Source organism: Mytilus californianus, unplaced genomic scaffold (assembly GCF_021869535.1).
Source record: "Mytilus californianus isolate M0D057914Y unplaced genomic scaffold, xbMytCali1.0.p SCAF_3, whole genome shotgun sequence".
NCBI lineage: Eukaryota > Metazoa > Mollusca > Bivalvia > Mytilida > Mytilidae > Mytilus > Mytilus californianus.
This window is the reverse complement of record NW_026262679.1, coordinates 72,459,709-72,482,932: the sequence shown is the minus strand read 5'-3', so window position 1 is coordinate 72,482,932 and position 23,224 is coordinate 72,459,709. Positions and strand designations below refer to the sequence as shown.

General features: G+C 33.3%; 1 protein-coding gene, 1 long non-coding RNA gene and 1 other non-coding gene across 5 annotated transcripts in view; 2 read left to right on the top strand and 1 right to left on the bottom strand.

Annotated features, from left to right (window-relative positions):
- Positions 1 to 19,120, top strand: part of LOC127735028 (chitin synthase chs-2-like) — a 41,688-nt gene extending 22,568 nt beyond the window's left edge. For all 3 annotated transcript variants that reach the window (XM_052245107.1, XM_052245108.1, XM_052245110.1), the window contains 7 exons: positions 179 to 303; positions 1,893 to 1,992; positions 2,454 to 2,607; positions 4,999 to 5,124; positions 5,502 to 5,637; positions 9,511 to 9,711; positions 15,468 to 19,120. In XM_052245107.1, coding sequence (XP_052101067.1) covers positions 179 to 303; positions 1,893 to 1,992; positions 2,454 to 2,607; positions 4,999 to 5,124; positions 5,502 to 5,637; positions 9,511 to 9,711; positions 15,468 to 17,242 — 2,617 coding nt within the window. In that variant the 3' untranslated portion in view covers positions 17,243 to 19,120. The remainder of the gene's footprint in view (positions 1 to 178; positions 304 to 1,892; positions 1,993 to 2,453; positions 2,608 to 4,998; positions 5,125 to 5,501; positions 5,638 to 9,510; positions 9,712 to 15,467) is intronic.
- LOC127735032 (uncharacterized) lies at positions 9,692 to 14,346 on the bottom strand. Its single transcript, XR_007997948.1, has 3 exons — positions 12,616 to 14,346; positions 11,550 to 11,688; positions 9,692 to 10,791 (listed from the first exon to the last, which is right to left on the bottom strand). It is a non-coding gene; the product is annotated as an uncharacterized LOC127735032 (long non-coding RNA).
- A 1,898-nt stretch (positions 19,121 to 21,018) lies between the features above and the next one.
- Positions 21,019 to 21,091, top strand: Trnar-ucu (transfer RNA arginine (anticodon UCU)). Its single transcript has one exon. It is a non-coding gene; the product is annotated as a tRNA-Arg (tRNA).
- Positions 21,092 to 23,224: the final 2,133 nt, after the last annotated feature.

Sequence of the window (23,224 nt, the reverse complement as noted above, 5' to 3'; positions counted from 1 at the left end):
CTGGACTTTCATCTAGTACATACAATTGCCAGCAAAGGCATACAAATTTAACAGTAGATAATATATCTCTTGTTTTGATAATTAGACATTTGTATCTTTGCATATATCTCTTGTTTTGATAATTAGACATTTGTATCTTTGCTTGCTGACACAGTATTATCAAATTTCATTTTTGTAGGTTAGATATGGACCAAGCAGCAAGAGAAATTGCCAAATATGAAGTTAAAGTTCCAACTAATCGTAGTCTGTTCGGTTCAAAACTGGACAAAGATGCTATCAACAGAGACTATTACAGATTTGAAGGTTATTCAAGCTTGAAATAGACATAAAATAAAGTGGGACAAACTATTACTTTTTTACAGATTTTAGAAACTCTTTCAACATAACTAAATATTTTTGAGGTTTTCTTCTTCTGTGGTTATATTTGTGTGGATGATTTCTTTAAAAAAAAAACACCAAAGACAAGGATACAGAATGAAAGAATTAAACGCAAGCTAAAAAAATATACTCGTGAATGTAACAACGTATTTGATTTCAACGAAAGAAATCTGTATTACTGAAAAATTATTACACCAGGGTTTTCGATATCACAAACTAGTCAAAACATTTACTAAATTTTATCATCGGTACAAGGACATCATTCGTAAATATAAATCAACATGCAGACATCTTATACGTTCAGGTATTTCACATCCAATTTTTTATGGTAATATTCTTTACAAAGCACAAAAATGTCGGCATTCACCTCAAAAGCTAACCAAACCTTTAAAAGACTTATTCGGAAAGGATATAGTTACATGTACGATACTGTTGTCAAGTCATTAAGGATTTCATATTTTGGTATTAATATTGATTCACTCATAGGGTCTTTGCATCGGAAATAAACACATTTATTCTAAAACCAGTTGTTGGCATGATACGGGTTATGTTCTTCTCATATATTTTATGATGGTATGATACTAAACCCCTAACGGGAGGGATTGTACTTGATTTTCATATGATGAAGACATAATCTTTCAATCAGTTTAAATGAGGTCTGGAGCTGGCATGTCAGTAACTGCTAGTAGTCCTTTGTTCATTTATGTATCATTGTTATTTTGCTTAGTTTCTTTTGTTACCTATTCTGACATCGGACTCGGACTTCTTTTAAACTGAGATTTACTGTGCGTATTGCTATGTGTTTCTTTATTCTACATTGGCTATAGGTATAGGGGGAGGGTTGAGATCTCACAAAACATGTTTAACCCCGCCGCATTTTTGCGCATGTCCGAAGTCAGGAGCCTCTGGCCTTTGTTAGTTTAGTATGTTTTTTCATTTTAGTTCATTTATATGTTTTGGAGTTAAGTGTGACGTCCATTTTCACTGAACTAGCACACAATTTTATTTAGAGGCCAGCTGAGGACCACCTCCGGGTGTGGGATTTTCTCGCTGCATTGAAGACCCATTGGTGGCCTTCGGCTGTTGTCTGCTCTTTGGTCGGGTTGTTGTCTCTTCAGTTGACATATTCCCCATTTCCATTCTCAATTTTATACTAACATTGTCGAAATATATATATTATAATATTATAATGTGTTGTATACTCACCACGAAGCAGCTGAAAAACTTAGTGATACTCGCCTGTTCGAACAAATAAAACTACATTTTATGACTGTGTTAGTAAATTATATATATTTTTGAACTGTAATGTAAACAATAATGCAGAAATTAAAGAATAGTAAAATTTTCGGGGAAAATACAGAAGAGAAAAAGTGTCTGAAAATAACTTAAAGCAGTGAAAAAAATCCTTGTTAAAGCAAAGACAACTGCTAAGAGTCAAGGTTGGACTATCACTTTATGGTTCCTTATACCTTATATGTAATGTTAGTACTGACGATTGTTTTCTCTTTTAACAGCTCATATTTTGTTTGATGACTCTATGGAGACTATAGAAGGGAAACGGGAGCCAAATGAATTTGTGAAACAACTAATGGAAATCATCACTGAAGCTGGAACGTAAATTGTTTATTTTTCTTTTTTTCTTTAAACCGTATGACTATGTTAGAGAAAAATATTAAAAGTCCAAAATTTCCAAAATTACACATTAAAACTGTGCAGACTCAAATTACTACAAAAAACTTACCCAAAACAATATCAAAAATGTAAAAAATGAATACTGAAAGATATACACATAGCTTTTTCACATACACACACACACACCAAAATGTATTTGTTTCGTTTTACGTGTCAGCATACATCAGGCCGTTGGAATTGGTTTACATTTTGTCATGTTTTATAGCTTACCATACGCTATACTCATTGTTAAATGGTGACCTAAAGTTGTAATTTTGTCTCTGGTGGGTAATTTCCTCATTGGCACCATACCGCTACTTCTTATCTTTAAATTTCATGCTGAAAATAAGCACTCATGGATCATTCGGTTGAAACAATAACATTATGCTTTACCTGTATTTCAGTGATGTATATAAAATTCCGATAAACATGTTACCTCCGGACAAAGTTGTTACCCCTTATGGTGGAAGACTTAACTATACTCTGCCAGGAGAAAACAAGCTCGTGGTTCATCTTAAAGACAAAGACAAAATAAGGCACAAGAAAAGATGGTCACAGGTAAACCGAAATTTTTGGATGTATATTTTGGCGCTGAAAAAAGGAATTTTACAAACTCTGGCCGAAAATGATTATGCAAAACAAATTGTATGGTAAAAAATGATAGAAATAGTCAGGAAAAAATTAAAAAAAAGAAATTTTTGAATAGCGTTAAGAGATAAGAGATAAGGATAGTTATTGGAGCCATGACAGAGGGCCAAGATATAGTAAACAAGTAAACAGTGATTGGTTTTTCGATTTAAACATGGTTTTATACCCCAGAATGCAGATACACCACTAATTAATCAAAAACTGCAAGGGGTATTAAAGTCAAAGAACTGAAACAATTTTGATATTTATGCACAAAGAAGGCTAAGTTTAACTATGCACAGAGATGGATAAGTTAAATTAAGCAGATGAACATAACATTCAATGTATGTATCTGACATACCTCTCAGTAGAGTGAATTCACATGCCAAGTTTCATTACCCAATCCCGAGGGATTGAAAAGTTAAGGAACAGAAACGATTCACTAAGTTTAATTAAGTTTTTTATCATGACCTTTACTGTAAGCTTTTCTTCCTTTTACGCTACACACAATACTATTGCCAATTGAGTAATCATGTCAAGTTTCATCGCTGAACTGTAATGATTTTAAGGTTATAGATCGAAAACGATTTGTGACGGACGGGCGGATAGGATGATTAATATTATCTTTCCGCCGATTTTTTGCACGGCCCTTATTACTTGTTTCAAAATAAGTAACCGGAATGCACTTTATCAGTTCAAAATGCAGCTTTGCTTATGTATAAATTAGTTTACATTCTGAAATAAATTACAGAGCTGAAACGATTTTTGACTGACGGACGGGCGGACAAGTTGATTGCTATTGACCTTCCAGCGATTCTCGGCGGAGCTCAACGAAAGTTACTCGTATATAAGAATAAACAGATGTGGTATCAGTGACAATGAGACGATGTACCATCAGAGTTTTAATGACGTGGATGTAGGTAATTATATGTCACTGTACGGCCTTCAACAATGAGAAAAACTCATACCGTATAGTCAGCAATAAAATGTTCCGACTTGAAAAATGTGAAACAATTCAGACCAGAAAACTAACGGCCTAATTTACAACAATTCAATATTATACACTAAACCAGTTCGAAATGCAGCTATGCTTATGTTGTAATTAGTGTGAATGCTTAATGAAAGATGACCAAAAGATCTTCACAAAAAAGTCTTTTATTAAAATTTTGCATTAATGTTTGTTGTATACACTCTATACAAAACACGATGACAGTGTCGATTCTACAGTTGATGCTGCTTTATTACTTGATGTAATTCAACTTTTTTAAAAGTATTATTTTGTTGAAACACAAAAACAAAAGACACACACCCTTCAAATGTTTACAATTCATTTGTCTATCGGATACGATTCTGACTTGAAATGGATACGTATTCATACATTCCACATTGCCAAATAGAAGCTCCATCAACGTGGGTTTTATAAATAGTCTTTTTTTTTTTAAATTGTTACAAGTATTTACAAACAAAAATCAGTTATGTTCGAAACCTTACAAACTTATGACTTGGTTGAAAAGGGAAGAAGATGCTTTTAAAACTAATAAGCCGATAAAGACAGACCAAAACCATTGCCAAAAAAGACAACAGTCCTCAAAACTATACACTTAAAACAAGAGATTGTGCAGGCGAATCTCGCCCCCCCCCCCCCCCCCCCCCCCCCCCAAAAAAACAGAAATCTACTCGGGTGACGCGGAAGAGCCTGAATAATTTCTATTCACAAGATGTCGTGTTGCTTTTGCAATTTCCGGTGGTAATTCCCTTTCGGTGATGTAACAAACAAGCAAACTCCGAAACAGTGGTGACGTTGCTTCGCTAAAGTCAACGTAGCGTCAGTAAGGAGGACGTAACCGCTGTTTCGGAGTTTGACAAACAAGTAAAGAGGACGCCATTGTGGCTACGACAAATGTTGAAACATATCCGTCGTTATATGACACAGATATTTTGTAACGATCTACCAAATCAAAATGGCTTCCGTAGATTTCTTATTTTACCATGATGAAATAGTCAAGACAATTAAGCAAACCTTCCTTCAATTACTTTAGACAACGTTGTTTTGTTTATGTCCCTTGTCGTTTTAAATTTTTTAATGTGTTTTGTTTAAATTTTCAGTGTTGATTTTTCAGCAAAACATTTATTCTGGATCATCGAATCGTGCATGTGATTAAACGTCGATTGCATATAAAATACGATTCCAAATGTTTTTATCATTTACTATTCGGGCAATTAATTTTAGACAGAGTTTTTGTAGTTTAAAAGTATAAAAAGGGCTTCTTGGTGTTCATTTATAACTCTATCTTTTGATTATCAATTCATCTATTGTTTCAGATAATGTACATGTATTACTTGCTTGGATATAAACTGGTGGAAAAAGAAATAAGCAGTCCTTTAGACGAAGATTTTGAAAGCGCATCATCATTATTCAACGCATTACCGAAAGACATAGTTCAACAGGTATTTTACTGAGTTTGTTTCATTTTTGTTTGGTAAGGCATATTCATACTGTAACTAACAAAGCAGCATACAATTAGAATATGTTTTGATAAGAATATCTAGTGTGCATGACAGTTCATTCCCAACATTTCTTTTATCAATACAATATATTCCCTAACGTTAATCAAGTTTTAATATTCTACGGATACTCAAGGAAATCATAATTTTAATTCAATGTTTGAATTTTTAAGATTTTTTCTTCTAATTTGTCTTTGGAATATTCTGTTCCTTAAAGTGATCCCCTATTACACATGCAGTCTTATTTTAATATACAGTGTATTAAACATTCAAAATTAAATATTGTACATCTTCAAGCATACACCCTAAATATGTTTCAGGCAGAAAATACATATGTCATGGCTTTGGACGGTGATGTTGATTTTTCACCAGAAGCTCTCCAGTTACTGATTGATAGAATGAAGAAAAATCCGAAAGTCGGAGCAACATGTGGTCGCATTAAACCAGGAGGGTCGGGTATTAAAATTAACCTATGGTTATCATTTATATCAAATCCTTCATTTACAGACAATGCTCAGAACATTAAAAAGAAAACAAAAAAATATAAATCATAACGCTTCATTATCTTTTAAAAAGATTTGAGAAAAGAGTTAAACAACTAAGCCCTCTACATAAACAAACCGAACATTAAATTTAGTTGATTTAAGAATCGCAATGTACAATAAGCTGCAAACATATATTTAAATGACATGTACAATAAGCTGCAAAAATTTCTTTACACCATCCAATTTTTACTTGGATGGCTGCACCCGCCTGATGAAGCTTATTTGTTTAGCGAAATATTGCGTGAATATATAAAATATAACAACTATTTTTATAACATTCATTCGTGTGTTAAAGTTACATTCTTAGGCACTTGTATATATATGTATAAGTACGCAGCCACGTTCAATTACTTAACCTTTGTCAAAATTATTATCATTATCATTTTTTTAATCATTATCAAACTGCTATTTATTTGGGATGTTTAAATACGCAGCCTCTGTTGTAATTACTTTACCGTCGTCAAATTTGAAATATTATACCAGCTCAAATCGGTCAGTGCTGTTCATTGGGAATGTATTTGTAGGCAGTCTTTGTTGTAATATCTTAACTGTCGTCACCTTTGAAATTTTAGAAATGTACCAGTTCATATCGCACATTACTATTTTTATTAGAAGCATATATTTGCAGTCTCTTTTGTAAATACCTATATAACCTTCGTCATTTTTGAAATTTTAGAATTGTACAAGCGTTGTTGTGTTCGGTTTTAATTGTATAAATTTCAAGATTGTTATAGTTTAATCAGAATAGATTGACATGATTTATTTTGCATCATAGTCATACTGATGAAGGATATCAGTTATCCGAAATATTTATAGATACTTACATTTATTGTTTCCTTTTTTTAATATTGGTGTTGTTTTGTACACTTTTTAGGCGTTTATATAATTTATTTATTGTGTACATGTATCGTTACTCGCATCGATCCAGCGCCCTCGTAAGAAAGATTGTTGACTAATATCTAGACGTTTTATATATATACATACATATATATAAATTTACAGTGATTGTATGCTTCTAAAAATAGAACAGCATCCTGTAATTATACTGAAGAGATGTCTGTACACTTAAAAATACTTTGTGTATTGCGTGAGATGTCCTTGTTTAATTCCTACGAGAAGGTAACACCTCCCGAAACAAAAGCTGATTATTATCAGCTATAGTTAGAGGAGGGGATTAGGCGTCTGCTCAATGCTAGGCGGTGTTGTCGTAGAAGTATGAAGTGAAAAGTACAGGTTCCAGCCCCGGCCGGGGAGGAAGTAAAAAATCAAATCTGCTCTAACATTGTTAGGTTGATTTTCTAGACACTTTATATATAAATCACATAAACTTGACAAGAAGCATGAAACAAGTGACAATAACAACGTTTAACTGTAGACATATCTTCTAACATCTAGACCTTTTTTGATAGTAACCTAAATGTTTCTTTACAGATAGATTTTATGTCTTATCGTTTGTAGTCCAAATAATTATGAAATTGCCTTTCAATACCATCAATGTCATGAAAATTGTTTGGACGAGTATTGTGAAAATGATTGTTTAAAGTTCGAGATTGCATGTTAGTTACGTAAGCACGTCATTGTTTGTGATATCCTGTGGTGTTTGTCGTTGATGGAATATGTTCGTTGTTGTTCCTCGGTTTGCATGTTGTGTCGACTATTATATTATTTGTTTGTGCGTTTCTCTGTGATGAATGTTCTTGCGTGTGTTTGTGCTGTATTTCTGTCACGTAGTGTTGTCATTTTAGCGATATTTTTTAACATTGTCATAAAGCGGGAGGTTTGGCTAGCCATTAAACCAGGTTCAATCCATAATTTTTTTCTTAAAATGCCCTGAACCAAGTCAGGAATATGGCAGTTGTTATCAAATAGTTCGTTTCTATGTATGTTGGCGTTTGTTTTTGTTGCACTTCAGTGTTCCTGTTGTTCCTTTGTTTTTCCTCTTATAGTTAATGTGTTTCCCTCGGTTTTAGTTTGTAACCCGGATTTGTATTCTCTCAATCGATTTATGACTTTTGAACACCGGTATACTACTGTTGCCTTTATTTTTTCATCAGTAAATAACCATATAAATTTTGTCTTATTTTGAGAAGTCGACTGAAAAATAATGGCATATATTTTGTTTATCTCTTTTGGGTAATACACCTCTTAACATCATTATTTATATGCCGGTCTTAGATACATGATTTTTTTATTAGTTGTTATTGGCTTTGAACAAGCTGTCAGTAACTGTGAGTACTCTCAAATCTGTCTTTTTTTGTTGTTGTGGGGATGAACAAATTCCCTGCCACGTTCGGTCTGTGTTTTTGTTAGTTGGTTTTCTGCTTTGTATCGATCTGATAAGCCCTTTTTAACTGAGTTTTATAGTTTGTTCTTATGTTGTACTGTTACACCACTGTCCCAGATTAGTGGGAGGGTTGGCGTCTTCAAACATGTTGTGTTTGAGCTTTTGATTTTGCCATTTGATTAGGGACTTTCCGTTTTGAATTTTCCTAGGAGTTCGGTATTTTTGTTATTTTACTCTATTTGTATATAAATCAGGCTGTTAGTTTTGTTGTTTGAAGTGTTTTACATTTGTCATTTCGGGGCCTTTTATAGCTGACTATGCGGTTTTGGTTTTGCACATTGTTGAAGGCCGTACATGGACCTATTGTTTCTAACGGCTATGTCATTTGGTGTCTGGTGGAGAGTTGTCTCATTGGCAATCGTACCACATCTTCTTATTTTTATAATAATTAAATTTAAGAGATATTGATACTTAAGATTTTGGCGTATAACAGATCGTTTTAATTCACTTCGCGTAATCGCGTTTAAAATTGTCGACATTAAACAGAAATATTTCAGATATTGTACGCTATTTTGATATCACGGAAATTTATATTTATTTCCTTCTTTTCAAGTTCATGTTGAAATATTTATAAATTCTAAATAAAAGCACACATTCGTGTTATACAATACTACATACTTTGTGCTCTGGTTGTTTGTCATGTTTGTTGTTTCAATTTTGAGGTGCACTGTTTTTGAATGTTCATGTTTATATATTTTAATCAAGTTCCCTATACTTTTTTACTCAATTTGTGTCCCTATTTTACCCATGATTTGTTTAAGGGATACGTACGTCTAAAAAATGGTATATATATATATATATTTGATTATCACATATTTGTTACGAAACTATTGGGTTTTGCATATGTAATAACCGCAAAATAGTCCTACTCATATTGTTGCCCGGGGCTAAAAAGTGATTGTTGGTTATTGTGCCCCGATTCCAAATGACGTGACGTCATTGCGTTCTTAACGACAATGGCGAACAATGACGGTGTTTGTATTGAAAATTATGAGAATTCTGCTACAATGGCCACTAGTAACAATGTCCAACCTACTTTTATCAATTCAGCCCCAAATTCTCGCGTTTGTGTATTACCATATTCAAAAATAAGGGGAAAAGTTACAATAAATTTGTATGCAGTAAATGAAAAAAATTGATGGAAAATGTGAAAAATCTTTTATTAGATTTTACCTGTTGTGGTTAAGTAAATAGTTATAATTGAACGTTTATCTCTTTTCTGCAGAACTTAGATATGTGATAAGTAGATTATAACATGTCTTTTCCATATTGGCCCTGGTATCATCCCTCGACCCATATCGGCCCTCGGCTAAAGCCTCGGGCTGATATGGGAGTCTCGGGATGATACCGAGGCCGATATGGAAAAGGACATGTTATAATCTATAAATACTGTATCTATTGCAATCTATATAAATATGTAAAAAAAATACTTTATTGAAGGTCCCGTGGTTTGGTACCAGAAATTTGAATATGCTATCGGGCATTGGTTGCAAAAGTCAGCAGAACACGTGTTTGGTTGTGTATTGTGTAGCCCTGGATGTTTTAGTCTTTTCCGTGCTAAAGCTTTGATGGACGATAATATCATGAGGACGTATGCCAGTATGCCAACAGAACCAAAACATTACCTGCAGTATGATCAAGGTATTCTACCCCTGCCATATTTATTTCTTACAGGATTATGTGTCATTACAACAATTGACAGCATGCCAATAGAACATAAACATGATCCGAAATATGGAAAATTTCATAATAATCCCATATGCATGTATCTCGCGGGTTTATAAATCGTTATTGAATATTATGAGTTAAATGATCCCAGTTAAATGAGAAAAAAAACCTGAAAATCCTAGTCAATTCGCAAGATCAGTCCGGATAACAGTTGAAGGATGAAGGTCAAAATGTTGTAAACTAATACATGTATATTTATATTTTCTTCAAACAAATGCAGATGTTATAGGTCAAATCCCCAATAAAAGTTACACAACGGCGTCATTTTTCATCAACCTCTCTCTGTATAATAATTCACGTCTAGGAGAGGCAGTCTATTGCGGTGATATATAGAGTTTGGTGTCAATGACCGAGCCCTAAAAGAAATGATAGTTATCAGCTAATTTTTTTAATCTGCTTCCGATATGTATTTTATGTCAATTTGGAATTGAAAATGTCTGCGTCTTTGAATAAAAACATCTTCTTTTTGAAACCGTGTTACAAACTGGGGCAATATTTTTACGGTTGATGATTTGCTTGTTCTTAAAAATGTATAGTGATAATAAACCATAAGCATCTTCTACTATGAAATAATTTCACAAAACAACAAAGCACATATGTACAGTCTTTGAGGTCACTGTTAAAAAATTACTTGCAAATCGTGATTTTCTTCGCTTTTTTTTGCAATCTTTATATTTTCCTTCTTTGCATTTTAAGTAAAAAAAAAAGGAAGTGTATTTCAAGTTAACTGATTCGAATACCCTGAAACTTCTAAATTTACATCTGTTAACATTAAAAGTTCATATCAATATAATGATATAACAACAGTTTGTGTTCAAATATCTTGAATACATTTTAATACATATAATTCCAACTGACATATCTGGATATTAATTGTGGCAGCAGCAGTAGTTTGGACCACAATATGTGGCAGAACATCCACCGTATCCATACAAATGTGCAGTAGAATATGAACGGTAGCCATATAAATGCAGAGCGTTGAAACAATTCAAACTGAAACATGAAAAACTAAGCTAAGTTAAAACTGCTTGACAGTCCGATTCATGAGGAATACGACATATTATATTTGAATATAAACATTAACAAATAATGTACCACAGTATTGTCTTATGAAAAACAAAACAGGTTATGTAGTAACACATTGAGTGAAAAAATGTCCCAGTAAATATGCTGAAATCATAGAATATTTCACGATATTTAACTCCTTGTTTTTCCAAAAAGAATAAGAGTATGATATTTAAATTTTATGAAGTATCTTTTGCCATTTGAATATGATATTCATTGAAATATTTACTTAATGAAAATATTATTCTTATTCACAGTAAAAATCTATAAATCTCATCCTAATGAACACTTCAAATTCATTGAGTGATAAAACAAATAATGCATGTCAATCTTGCCGTCCTGAATATGCATGATATAAATGCCACTGAAGTTAAACAAGCAACAATCAGTAATGTCATTTTGGTCCAAAAACTTACTTATGACCCTCAGTGCCAGGAATTATTTGTTAAATGAAAGTAAACTATCAGTACTTCGAGGTTTGTTCATCAAATGAATTTTCACTTCAAATGCAACTTCATACTTAAAAGAGTCTCATTTAATATAAATGTGCTATACTACTTGTTCGATTGTCATTTTTGGCTGACGTTTATCCTTAGTTTATTAGCTGACACTAAATGATTTTTTTTCGGAAATTTTCTTTACAATTTATCCCGTAGTTGATACTGTAATCTTCCACATATCAATACCTGTTATCTACTCCCTTGCAGATGCTTTCACACGTTGTCTTGCTGCTACAATTCCGTCTGACAGATTTGATTTGGCCGATACTGCTCCCCGTGATTCCAAGGCATATAGACAATGCACGGTCATCCTTTCGACGTGGTTCTGTAACATATAAAACAAATTTAGAAATGGATTAAAATGAACTGACTGGCTCATTGGTAATAATACCACATCTTCTTATTTTTATATTGACTGAGTTAAACTTAGATGTGATTTAATGTAAAAGTATAATTTTCGTTTTCATTTAATTTTGAAAAACTGCAGTATTTACGTACGTCCGAAGTGCTATTCTAGATTTAATTTTATCGAACAGTAAGAAGGTGGTCGTCTTTTGACTTGAAATTTCAAAAATGCTTAATTAAGTGCATCTCGCTCTCAATTGTCGATTGTCTAGATTTTTATTATAGAAATAACAAAGAAAATGTGAGAATTATTGCCTACACTGGCAAAACTAATAGCTTCTCTTTGTTATTTTACTCGAAAATGAAAGAAAATTAAAGGACGTACATTTATTTTATTCTCTGTTTGATAATATATCAATTATTTTACTAGTCAGGGAGACCAAGATTTAGTTACATCCCCGTAGTTTTCAAGGCTTTCCCTGGGGACAGTCCACAGAAAGCATGTTTTCCTACCCTGGCACACTATTCTGACTCTGAACTGACCAGCTTCTGTTCTTACTCCTAAATGTTATGTTTTACTGGAGATGGAGCACTTACTCTTTTTAAGTCTTTCGTTTGACCCGGCCAGTTATTGAAACCACGGTACTCGCACTCGAAGCGAGACACTACCATTGAATATTTCCTTATGAGAATTGCATGAAATACGACAAAACTGTATACCAATACCTGCCAAATCTAATACATGCATTTACATATATATGAAAAGAAAAAAATATATTCTTGTTTGTATCAAATCAAATTATTAGATAAAAAAGTGTTCATATTTGATATATATACAAGAAATAGCTCGTACTACACAGAGCATATTTTACACCATCCTGACGTAATAAACACTTATTCATATTACCTTTCTCTAAAATCTTTGCATCAGAAATTCGTTTTATATCATCAGTTATGTTGACGGTCAGATTCTTTTTAACGTTATCAATGTAACGCTTTACATCTTCCTCTAAATGCAATGTTGTAAGAACCTCTTCTAATTTCATCTTCACCAGATCTGCCATCTTTGTCTCCATTGTTTCACTAACATATTCTTTGATACGCTTATTGGCATTCGACAAATCGAGGGTGGCAACTAGTGGCGCATTGTTGTTATCAAGTAAAGGTGCGTCGACCCTGTCACTGACGGCATTTGCAAGTGTGTTTGATACCAAAAGTAACAATACAATTTCAATCATCTTCATTATGAACTTAAATTTACTATGGGGACTTCGCCGTCAAATAATTTATATATATTGTCCGGAAATTTTAACTTGATTTCTATATAAGTGTTTCGATTAGTTTTGTAATAATTGTCGAAACTCCTTAAAAATAACAATCTTATTTCACCATTCTTCTACATTCTAGAAGATCTCCAATCCACTATTAAGTGCTGATAGTTACAAATGAATTGATAACTTCCTATATTAATGGCTAACACCTACTCACAGTTGAGTTGTTTACATTTGCGTACCTCTTATATGATATATACAATAGAGTAGGATGGCGCTTATGACGTATTACAAAATTCTTCTTTTTTTGGGGCTTCAAAATAATTGATTTGCATGTGCAAAGTTTATATTGTACATTGATTCAATTAATATGAACAGCTGCACTTTTATGCTAAATATCAAAAGCCTTTGTCAAATGATAAGAAAGTTATGTCTTGGTCAAGAAAATGTCCAAAAAAATCACATATTTTGACCTTGATGTAAAAGGTCAATTTTACATGAAGGTCATGTGTCGACCTGACGAGTTTAACCTTTTTCAACTGATTTTTCAGTTTGTACTTTTGTCGCCTGTATTTTAGTTGCTGTCGTTGGTTGCTGTCTATCATATTGGTTATTTTGTTTATATTTAGTACATAAATCAGACCGTAGGTTATCTCGTTTGAATTGTTTAAAGTTTGTCATGTTGGGACCTTTCTAAGCTTTCTATACAGAATAGGTTTTGTTCATCGTGGAAACCATGCGATGACCTATAGTTGCTTGCATCTACTTCATTTGGTCTCTTCTGGATAATTGTCTCATTTGGCAATTATACCACATCTTCTTACTAAGTATTGTTATAATGATGATATGCGACACAGCATCTTATGGTTATACACCTTCATGCCAAATATTATAGGCCAATATCAAAAGATAACAAAAAGTGTTAGCCCGGACAAGGTTGAATGTAAACTGAAGCAGAAGAAACACTTCTAAAACATAATGCCCCTTCGTCGAAGGGAAGACATAACTTAGGGTTGATTCCATACAGGTCTTTATTCTAGAGTGAACAATACTAGAAATTGATTCTTATGCTGACAGACAAATGTCAAGCAGAGAGCGAAGATTTTGATGTAGACATTTAAAAATTTACAGTAAATCAAACGCTAATATCATGTTAGTTCTTAGAATTGATTAGCTACGATAATTCAAAAACATAAGTTTCGGTGTCTACATTGATCTACGTTTTTACACTATCAATGGATCATCGTTTTGGTTATTACTTTTACACAGTGTATAGATACAGTAGTTAGGCCAACTAAAATGTGCTCCCAGCTTTATGATTAATGAAAATAATGGTTTTTTGTAAACACATTAATATCTGTCATTTCTCTATAGAAATGTTTTTTGTATAGGTTAACGAGACAGTAACTCATTTTTTCATTTGACAAACATAACCCAAAAGCTCTCTGTATATGTCAGAACGGTTAAACGCATGTAAGTTGCTGTCTGGCAATATGATGTTACAAACTACACAGTCATGTTTTACCTTTCACGAAGATCATGCAAGTTCCCTTTGACTTTGATTTCCGGAAAAAAGTGTGCAATTTGAAGTTGGTATTTAACGTTTAAATATAAATTTAGAAAAGAGGTATATTCATACTCTTGCTTCGTAGTGATAACTAAAATCATACTGATTAAGTTATAACCTCAATGTTCAATCATAGGAAATTAAATATTTTAGATCGCCTGATCAGCACATCTCAGTCAGTGATGAAACCATAGGTCAGAATCCAGTTCATCTGCCTTGCCATTGTTTGTATGGAGAATTCCATATCGAACTTAATCTTTTATTCATAATTGAAATTAGTAGCATGAATTAAGTTTTTATCACTTTAAATTATAGTAGTGGCCATGCCGTTGCATCTACTATTTTAATATGTATCTTTAGTTTTTTTTACCCCTAAATGTCTTAACAAGACGTGGCAATGAATTGACAATGGTAGTCTTTATGACAAGTATATGATGAACAAGCCATCAACCATAAAACTAGTACATATTTTGGATCTTCTGATTAAGTGACAAGCGTCTGGACACACTGTTTACTTGCACATTGATGATGAAGCAGCATTTTTTTTTAATAGACTTTTTATTTAAAAACTAACAAATTTAGTATTCATCACTTTATGAAATGATAGTGGTCACACTATGTATCTCCTTTTTCGTGTGAATGTTGACATCTAGATGTCGTTAAGCTATGTGAATACATGTAAAAGTAATGCAATAAAACAGGATGGCAAATACTGGAAGATTTAGTCAGCTATTTGCTCGAAACTATTGTGATAGTTAGGGTGGAATTAGTTTCCTAGGAATTCCCCTAAAAATGTAGTTTTAGTAAATACATGAGTAAATATATATTTGAAGCAAGTTCGGCTGGAAATGAATATACGTCTAAAAAAAATTCAAATGTTTTTGAATAAAATTGTGCTCCTTTTACTTGTTTTTTTTACAGGGGAAGACCGTTGGCTTTGTACATTGATGCTACAACAAGGTTATCGAATAGAGTATTGTGCAGCTGCGGAAGCAGTGACATTTGCACCTGAGGAGTTTCGTGAATTTTTCAATCAAAGGCGAAGATGGATGCCATCAACAATGGCAAATATTTTGGATCTTCTGATAAGCTACAAGCGTACAACAAGAAACAATACAAACATTTCCTATCTTTATATTTTCTATCAATGGATTTTGTTTCTGTCGTCTATTCTTGGACCATCTCTTGTATTACTGGCAATGCGGTCTGCTATCAGTTCCGTTTTTAAGGATAGTGTTAGTCCATGGGTTGCTTACCTAGTGATTTATGGTCCTACTTTAGTTTTCATTTTCATCTGCCTAAAATGTAAAACACAGACACAGTTGACAGTTGCAATGGCTCTGAGTGCAATTTACGCCATGTTTATGATGGCAGTTTTAGTTGGAACCGTTGTTAACATAGCAGAGGAGGGAATCTTTACACCAACTGCTGTTTTCATGTACGTTCTTATCGGAATTTTCCTAATAGCAGGTCTTTTTCATCCTCACGAATTGACAGATTTATTCTGGGGACTTTTGTACTTCGTGTGCATACCAGCCGGATATTTGTTTTTAATTGTATATGCAATATGTAATCTAAACAACGTATCTTGGGGGACCCGGGAAACACAAACGGCGGTTCTCGAGCAGCAGTTCGAAGGCAAGCAACGGCGAAAAAAGAAAACAGAGGAAGAGTTTGGAGTTGTCTCTGAAGATATCCTTGATGATATTCTGAAGCAAATAAAGACAACAAAAGTTAAAGATGCTTCGTATACAGATCTGATCCCATCGTATTTTCAATGGCATAATAATCTCGTTCTTTTACGATCTTTAGAAAGCGTGCAGAACATTGTTAAAAATACTGAATCGACAGTACCTGATGATGGTTCTGATTTACGACAAACAAGGAGAAAAAGAGTAAGCCTTGCACAAACAATCAAAGACAAACCAGATTCGGAATCTGTAGATGATACATCCTGGGCTGAAGATCATGGTCAAACGAAAGAATTACAGGATGACGAGAATTTATTCTGGAAGGACCTTATCCTGAACTATCTGAAACCAATAGATTCGGATAAAAAGAGAGAAAAAGAAATAGCTCGAAGTCTTAAAGAGTATCGAGATAAAGTAGCTTTTGCATTTTTCTTTGTCAATGCATTGTGGGTTGTTGTTATGTCCGCAATGAATGAGGTAAAAGGTCAGTTGAACATACACATTCCCGCAATTGGTAGTAACACAGTCATTGAGCCACTTGGACTTCTGTTTTTATCAATATTTGCCATTCTTCTCTTTATGCAATTTATTGGTATGGTGCGACATCGATATGGCACGCTCCTCCATGTTTTGTCAGCAACAACTCTGAGACAAACTCAGGGAAATCCTGAATCAATAATTAACCGAATTAAAGATATTTCTTCCATTTCGCCAGCCAGTGAGCCAGAATTTGTCACCACCAAATTGAATCACGTAGGCGAAAGTGGTGCATCGGATACGTCAACAGTGGACATGGAAGAAATCGATCAAATTTACGAGAACATCTATGACTTAAGGTCGAAGAAGAGAAATGAGCTTGGGAAATCGGTCAAAAGACCTACACCTCATCATTCCAATATGCCGTTTGATCTGAAAAAGACATTCCGTACAAATGTTAAGACTATGAAACGGCAACATAAGGGCAATAAAAGATATAAGCAAAAAACCACTGAAAACAAAGTTTAGAGATTATAGGCATACGTTCTTGTTAATACAATTGACTCAGTATCCTTGGTGACTGTCAGTTCCCGAGATTGTCGACCGTTAAGAAGACGAGATTCACTCGCAGGATTTAATTGATATCGTTTTAATTTAAATTGTTCAGTTTATTAATTATGTAGTTGTGTAAACTTTAGTAAAAGCAAGGGCAATCGTTCACGGTTTAAATTCGTGTTGGTTTTTGGTATAATTTAGCTAACCCAAGGTATGGTTCTAACTTCCTTAAGTAAGGTAAACCTTAGATGGATTTTGATTTTCTTTTAAGATCCCTTTTGGTCAGAAGCTCTTCGCGTAAGTAGTTATACATCTTTGTCGTTCCTGATAAAGCTCTTCGGGCGCACAAAATGTACGTGTTTTTTTAAGTTTTTTTAATTGAAAATGTATAAGATAACAATTTAAAAATGCAGCCACTGTATACATATAATGGGTCATTTGTTTTGCTTCAAACATTTTATTCAGAAACTGACTACTTAAACCCTTAATTTTCAAATTGAATCAATGAGTTATTTCTATTTATTTATATGTAAAATAAACATTCTTTTATAAGGATTGCAAAATTAATGACATAATACTTTATTATGTCACCGCAAAGAACATGCTCATTTGGATGACTGTAGCATTGACGTTTTTTTTTAGTTGACGTCATCATTAGGTCTGTCAGATGAAAGCTGAATGTTCTGTTAAGTTAGAACTTATCAAATAAGCAAATCAAAGCACATTATAAACAGATTTATAATAAGATTTCTTACGATTTATTTACTTAACCAAGCCAAAAATATTATAATGTGTACTTATATATTGTTCTTTTTTTCTCTAAGGTATCTCTCTTTTATATGTTTACATTTCCTACATGCTTATAAGTTTATAATTCATTTAAAATAGTTGTTTATCAATAATAAAAATAAAACTTCATAATTGTTATACTCTGATTGAGTATATCAACAGTAACCAAAACGTTGGTTAATTAAAGTTTAATTTACCATATTTGATGCGTTCGGTGCCTATTTCTAGGTTTACCTTTACGATTAACTCAAAGCCAAAAATAGAGAGCTCAGTAACCAGAAGGTGTCTAGTAAAAATATATCCAGAGGTCAACTTTGTCAGATGCAGTCTTTGTTGTCTTTTGGAACACAATATTATAAATACCAAGTATAACGGGATAAGTATGTAGATTTGATTGGGTTCAAACTCGAATCGTGTCCCCTACTGATTGTCACGGACATAACCCTATGTTGTAAAATGAAAATGTGAAACAATTTGAATAAAAAAAAGGAAGATACCAAGGGAACACAATAAATTTCCAAAAGAAAAAAAACGACGAAAAGACGAACAACAGTCCACTTATCACCACAACGAAGATGTATGCTTGATGAACATGAACCCCATAAAAAAGAAGATTCAGAAGGTCTTGCTCAAGTAATGACACCCTCTTTGGTGTAATCTATCTTTAAACAATAGCGCCTTAGCGGATTGATAAATGTCTCTTATAATGTGCAATTCTTCTGTTTTAGTTGTACGAAGAAAATAACCATGTTTTTGCGGTTTATTTTTGTTGTGTAGATTTACCATCATCAGTGTTGATTTGTTTTACAATCTATTAATATGTTTATTCATCTAAAACAATGTTCACAATCTTAAAAATGCATATACTATAGTAGTATTAGATAACAGTTACTGCATGTAATAAAATAATATAATTAGCAGGTAATAAGCTTTGTCACTCTTTCTCCGAAGTATCACAATTTTAATTTATGTTACTTACAGTTTGGAAAATATCTATACCTATAAACTCATATAACTGAATTAATGTGATTATTTCTTTTTCTATTAAACGATAAAAAGTTTTCTTCGCCTTCATCGATTCCAGCGTCCAGTACAGGTCTGTTGTATTTGATTTAATCTGTTCATAGATAGACATAAGAAGATGTGGTATGAGTGCCAATGAGACAACTCTCCATCCAAGTCAAAATTTATAAAAGTAAACCATTATAGGTCACAGTACGGTCTTCAACACGGAGCCTTGGCTCACACCGAACAGTAAGCTATAAAGGGCCCCAAAAAATTACTAGTGTAAAACCATTCAAACGGGAAAACCAACGGTCTAATCTATATAAAAAACGAGAAACGAGAAACACTTATGAACCACATCAACAAACGACAACTACTGAACATCAGATTCCTGACTTAGGACAGGTGCATGTCTGAACACGCATAGGAAAAATATTTGTACAATATGAATCTCCTACAGCTTTTGTTTAAAGGAATAAAAAATGTATATATTATTGTATAAACCAGGTGTACAAATTAAACCCTGCTTCTAAGAGGTGTCACAGAATAGAAGTTCTATCATAATATAAGTTCCAAAAGGAAAAAATATTCTGGAATATTATTTCCACAGGAACCAATATTACAGTATATGTTCCTAGCGGAATAAATGGTATAGAATTTTGTTCCAACAGGAATAGATATTATGACATTGTTTATAGCAAACTGAGTTTCCAGTGGAACTTCTGTAAGGCGGAACAAATATACGTTGACAGAGGTACAACCTTAACGCAAGGGGCTTTCGTTTGTTTGGGTTTGATATATAGATAAGCTGCCAAGTAAAGTCGGAATGAGAACGTTAAATTGGATACATGGTGAACTAAATGTCGTTAAAGAACCCTTGGACCTTTTAAGATGTTCGTTGGTGGACTGATTAAAGCAAAATGCGTCTAATAGAAATACACCCAGAGTTCAACTTTGTCAGATGCAGTTGAATCTTCCATTGATTGATCGTGATATCCATGAAAATGACTTCTTTCTACAGTCAAGATTTTGCAAAAATAAATTATAGATTTGAGTTATGTTGATATGATCACTAATTGTTTGCAGTTTGCTATGAAATATGACGAGCGTTTATTTTAGATTTTTGTTTTGATAATTAGGAAAGTCAATTTCAAATTATGTAATGTTAAATGATGAATCAATAAATATCAAAATCTTTTTATCATGGTCATAAATTTTATGACAAATTTCCATAAACGATGGATTTTAAAGCACATAATTAAAACGATGTAAAAGTTATATTATTATACAAGTTTAATGCCCCACTAATATTTTAATGACATGGAAAAAAAAAGATAACAGAACTGACCGTAAACTGGCTGGCCACATGTTGTGTTCGCTTATCGCTAATTTGTGGACCTTTTGTATAGAATGGAGAACCAATTAAAAAATCAGAGACAATATATATGTCTCAGTCTGTTTATGCTGGCAGTACTGCTGACTGTTGTGTTCATAGATATAAGAAGATGTGGTATGAGTGCAAATGAGACAACTCTCCATCCAAGTCACAATTTGTAAACTTTGAGTAAACCATTATAGGTCAAAGTACGGTCTTCAACACGGGGCCTTGGCATGCCTCGATTCAATATTTGATTTGCTATAAAATAGGTACCCGTTACGTCACATTGGTGTAAAATCAAACTACCGGCTGCATATTACGGATGTTGTGGCTAGAACAAGCCGTCATAATTATTTTGACAAGGGGCAGATAAGCACTGAATATTGTAAAAATAATGCATTTTGAAGAACACGTGGAAATCATGTGTAGACCCTATCGTCTATCAGTTTTTTTCGTTAACTTTATTATTCCAGTCCCTGAAAAGTAAAGAAATATTGCCACTGATTTATCAATCGATGATACGGTTTGTAATAAATATATGTCGTATATATATTTAAATATTCTTTAGCATTGTTATGTCCGCGTAGCGCAGGGGATAGCGCGCTGGACTTCTAATCCAGAGGTCGTGGGTTCGAATCCCACCGTGGATGTTATATATTTTTTTTTTTTCATTTATTTTTTTTAACCAGCATTGTTATAATATGTGATCTAGAATATTTATGAGCAATGTTTTTATATTAGCCTCACCCGATTAAAGACACTTTAAAAATTATTTTTTAAGGCCCAATCTCGCGGCCACTCTTGATAAACTTTGATATCAGATTACTTAAACATCACTTTCGACAAAACTCTAATGTCGATCAGGCTTGGAAATTGTACAGGTCAAATTTATTGCAGTCATACTAGTCTAGTGTTCATCATAGCGATTCAGCTTTTTGTGCAGAGAGGATTGAGGATTACAACGTCTCGGGGCACAGGGCTCCATCAGAATTTTATCGTTGGGCTCCAGGGTCTACATTATGGGCTCCCCGCTTCTTTTAATAATGTTTTGGTGCTCAGTGTTCTACTTATAGGGCTCCGGGTTTGGCTCCCAGCTGCGTCGGTACGAATCCGGGCTCAAGATTCGTGGGCTCCTATGAAACAGTGGAGCCCGTAATGTTACCACAGAGGAGGTGTAAAGCAAATAGGAATTTTGGTTTTTGAATGGTGTATTGTTAGGTCTAAACTGGTTTTGATTTATTAATTTGGAAACAAATCAAAAGTTCTAATTATGGCTTGTTAAATTGTTCAAACCACACGAGGCAGTTTGATAAGTTTAGGAAACTGGTTTCAATTTTGATGAAACAACAATTCGCTCTGTATTTTCTGTTTTCTGTTTTCTGTTTGCTATTTAGATATGCTGTGGATCAAAGAAAGCATATCATGGATGTAATAAAACGTGGAAACTTTTCAACTTAGCACTAAATATAGCAGAGTAAAATGGTTTTTCGACAACTTGAAATTATAACTTGAGGAATATTTCGCTCCTCAAACATTTATATTAACAGTCCAAAAAGTACCATTATCCTATACCGACTTTTAAAATAACAAATAACATCAATTAACTAAAGGAAATAACAATGGGAGATTTAACCTAAGAAAGTTCCAAGGCAAATATAGTGGGAACCCCCCCCCCCCCCCCCAAAAAAAAATATACATACACACATGTATATATAAAAATACTTCCAAAATTCTAAATTTTGAAACCCCAAAAAATAGTAAAAACGACAACAAAAACATAAGATGACAGCTTTGATTGAGATTACATAAAGATGTCATATTTTAAAATAGAATTCAAAAGTCAAAATAATGGATCCCTCAAACAGGTCTTACGTATGATTCGTCAAGCTTACGTATCTTTCGTCGAATTGTAAGAAAGCTCTATGATATAAATAAATTGTAATGACATATCTAATTGAATCTTGATTTTTAGAAAAAATAACAATATCAAAAATTGTATGAAAATTATCATATAAAAATAATCTTCTTCCTGTATGTTCACTGTGAGCTTTAAGTTTATCTATAAAGACCTTCTAGCCGCGTAATGTAAAGCAGAAAGAAAAAGGCACTGGTTATTGATAGATTGCATGGTTGTTACTTAGTTTTTTGAGGGGTTTTTTTTTGCCTCATGTTTACACCCTCCCACTATCTCGTCTTTATACTTATTCGTGAGACAATAAAACTAATAGAGGTTATGCATTAATATTAAATATCAACAAATAGTATAACTTTGGCGTAAGAATAGACTGAAAAGTAGAGCAAACTTCCAAAAGTGACAAGCAAACAAAAATATGTAGTCTAATAGTCTAGTAGTAAGTCAGTGTTCTCTGTCGTTTTCATCGTTTTCATTTCTATTGTTTGTGGAGGGGGACAAAACAACTATTGAAAGTAAGGTGGGCAAGTGTTCCCCTTCCCATCGGCTCCTACGCCCCTGGTACGACAATCGCTGGTATGAACTGGAAGAAAACAAATTATGTCGCGATAATAAAATTCTAAGACTGTGACAAACGTTACACTCCATTTACCCATTGACCTTGAAATAGTTTGGTTAAGCACTAGTCAAGTATGCATAAAATCAAATTTGGGTTTCCATTAATTATTAAAGTCACTAAAGTAAAACTGGTTTTTAAAAGATCAGTAAATAAATTGGTCACGGTTTTATGTCTTTCGTGTCCGTCAGTTATACAGTTTGCTGCTTCAATTATTGAAGAGTCATGGTCACTTTGGAGAGTGGACTCATTTAC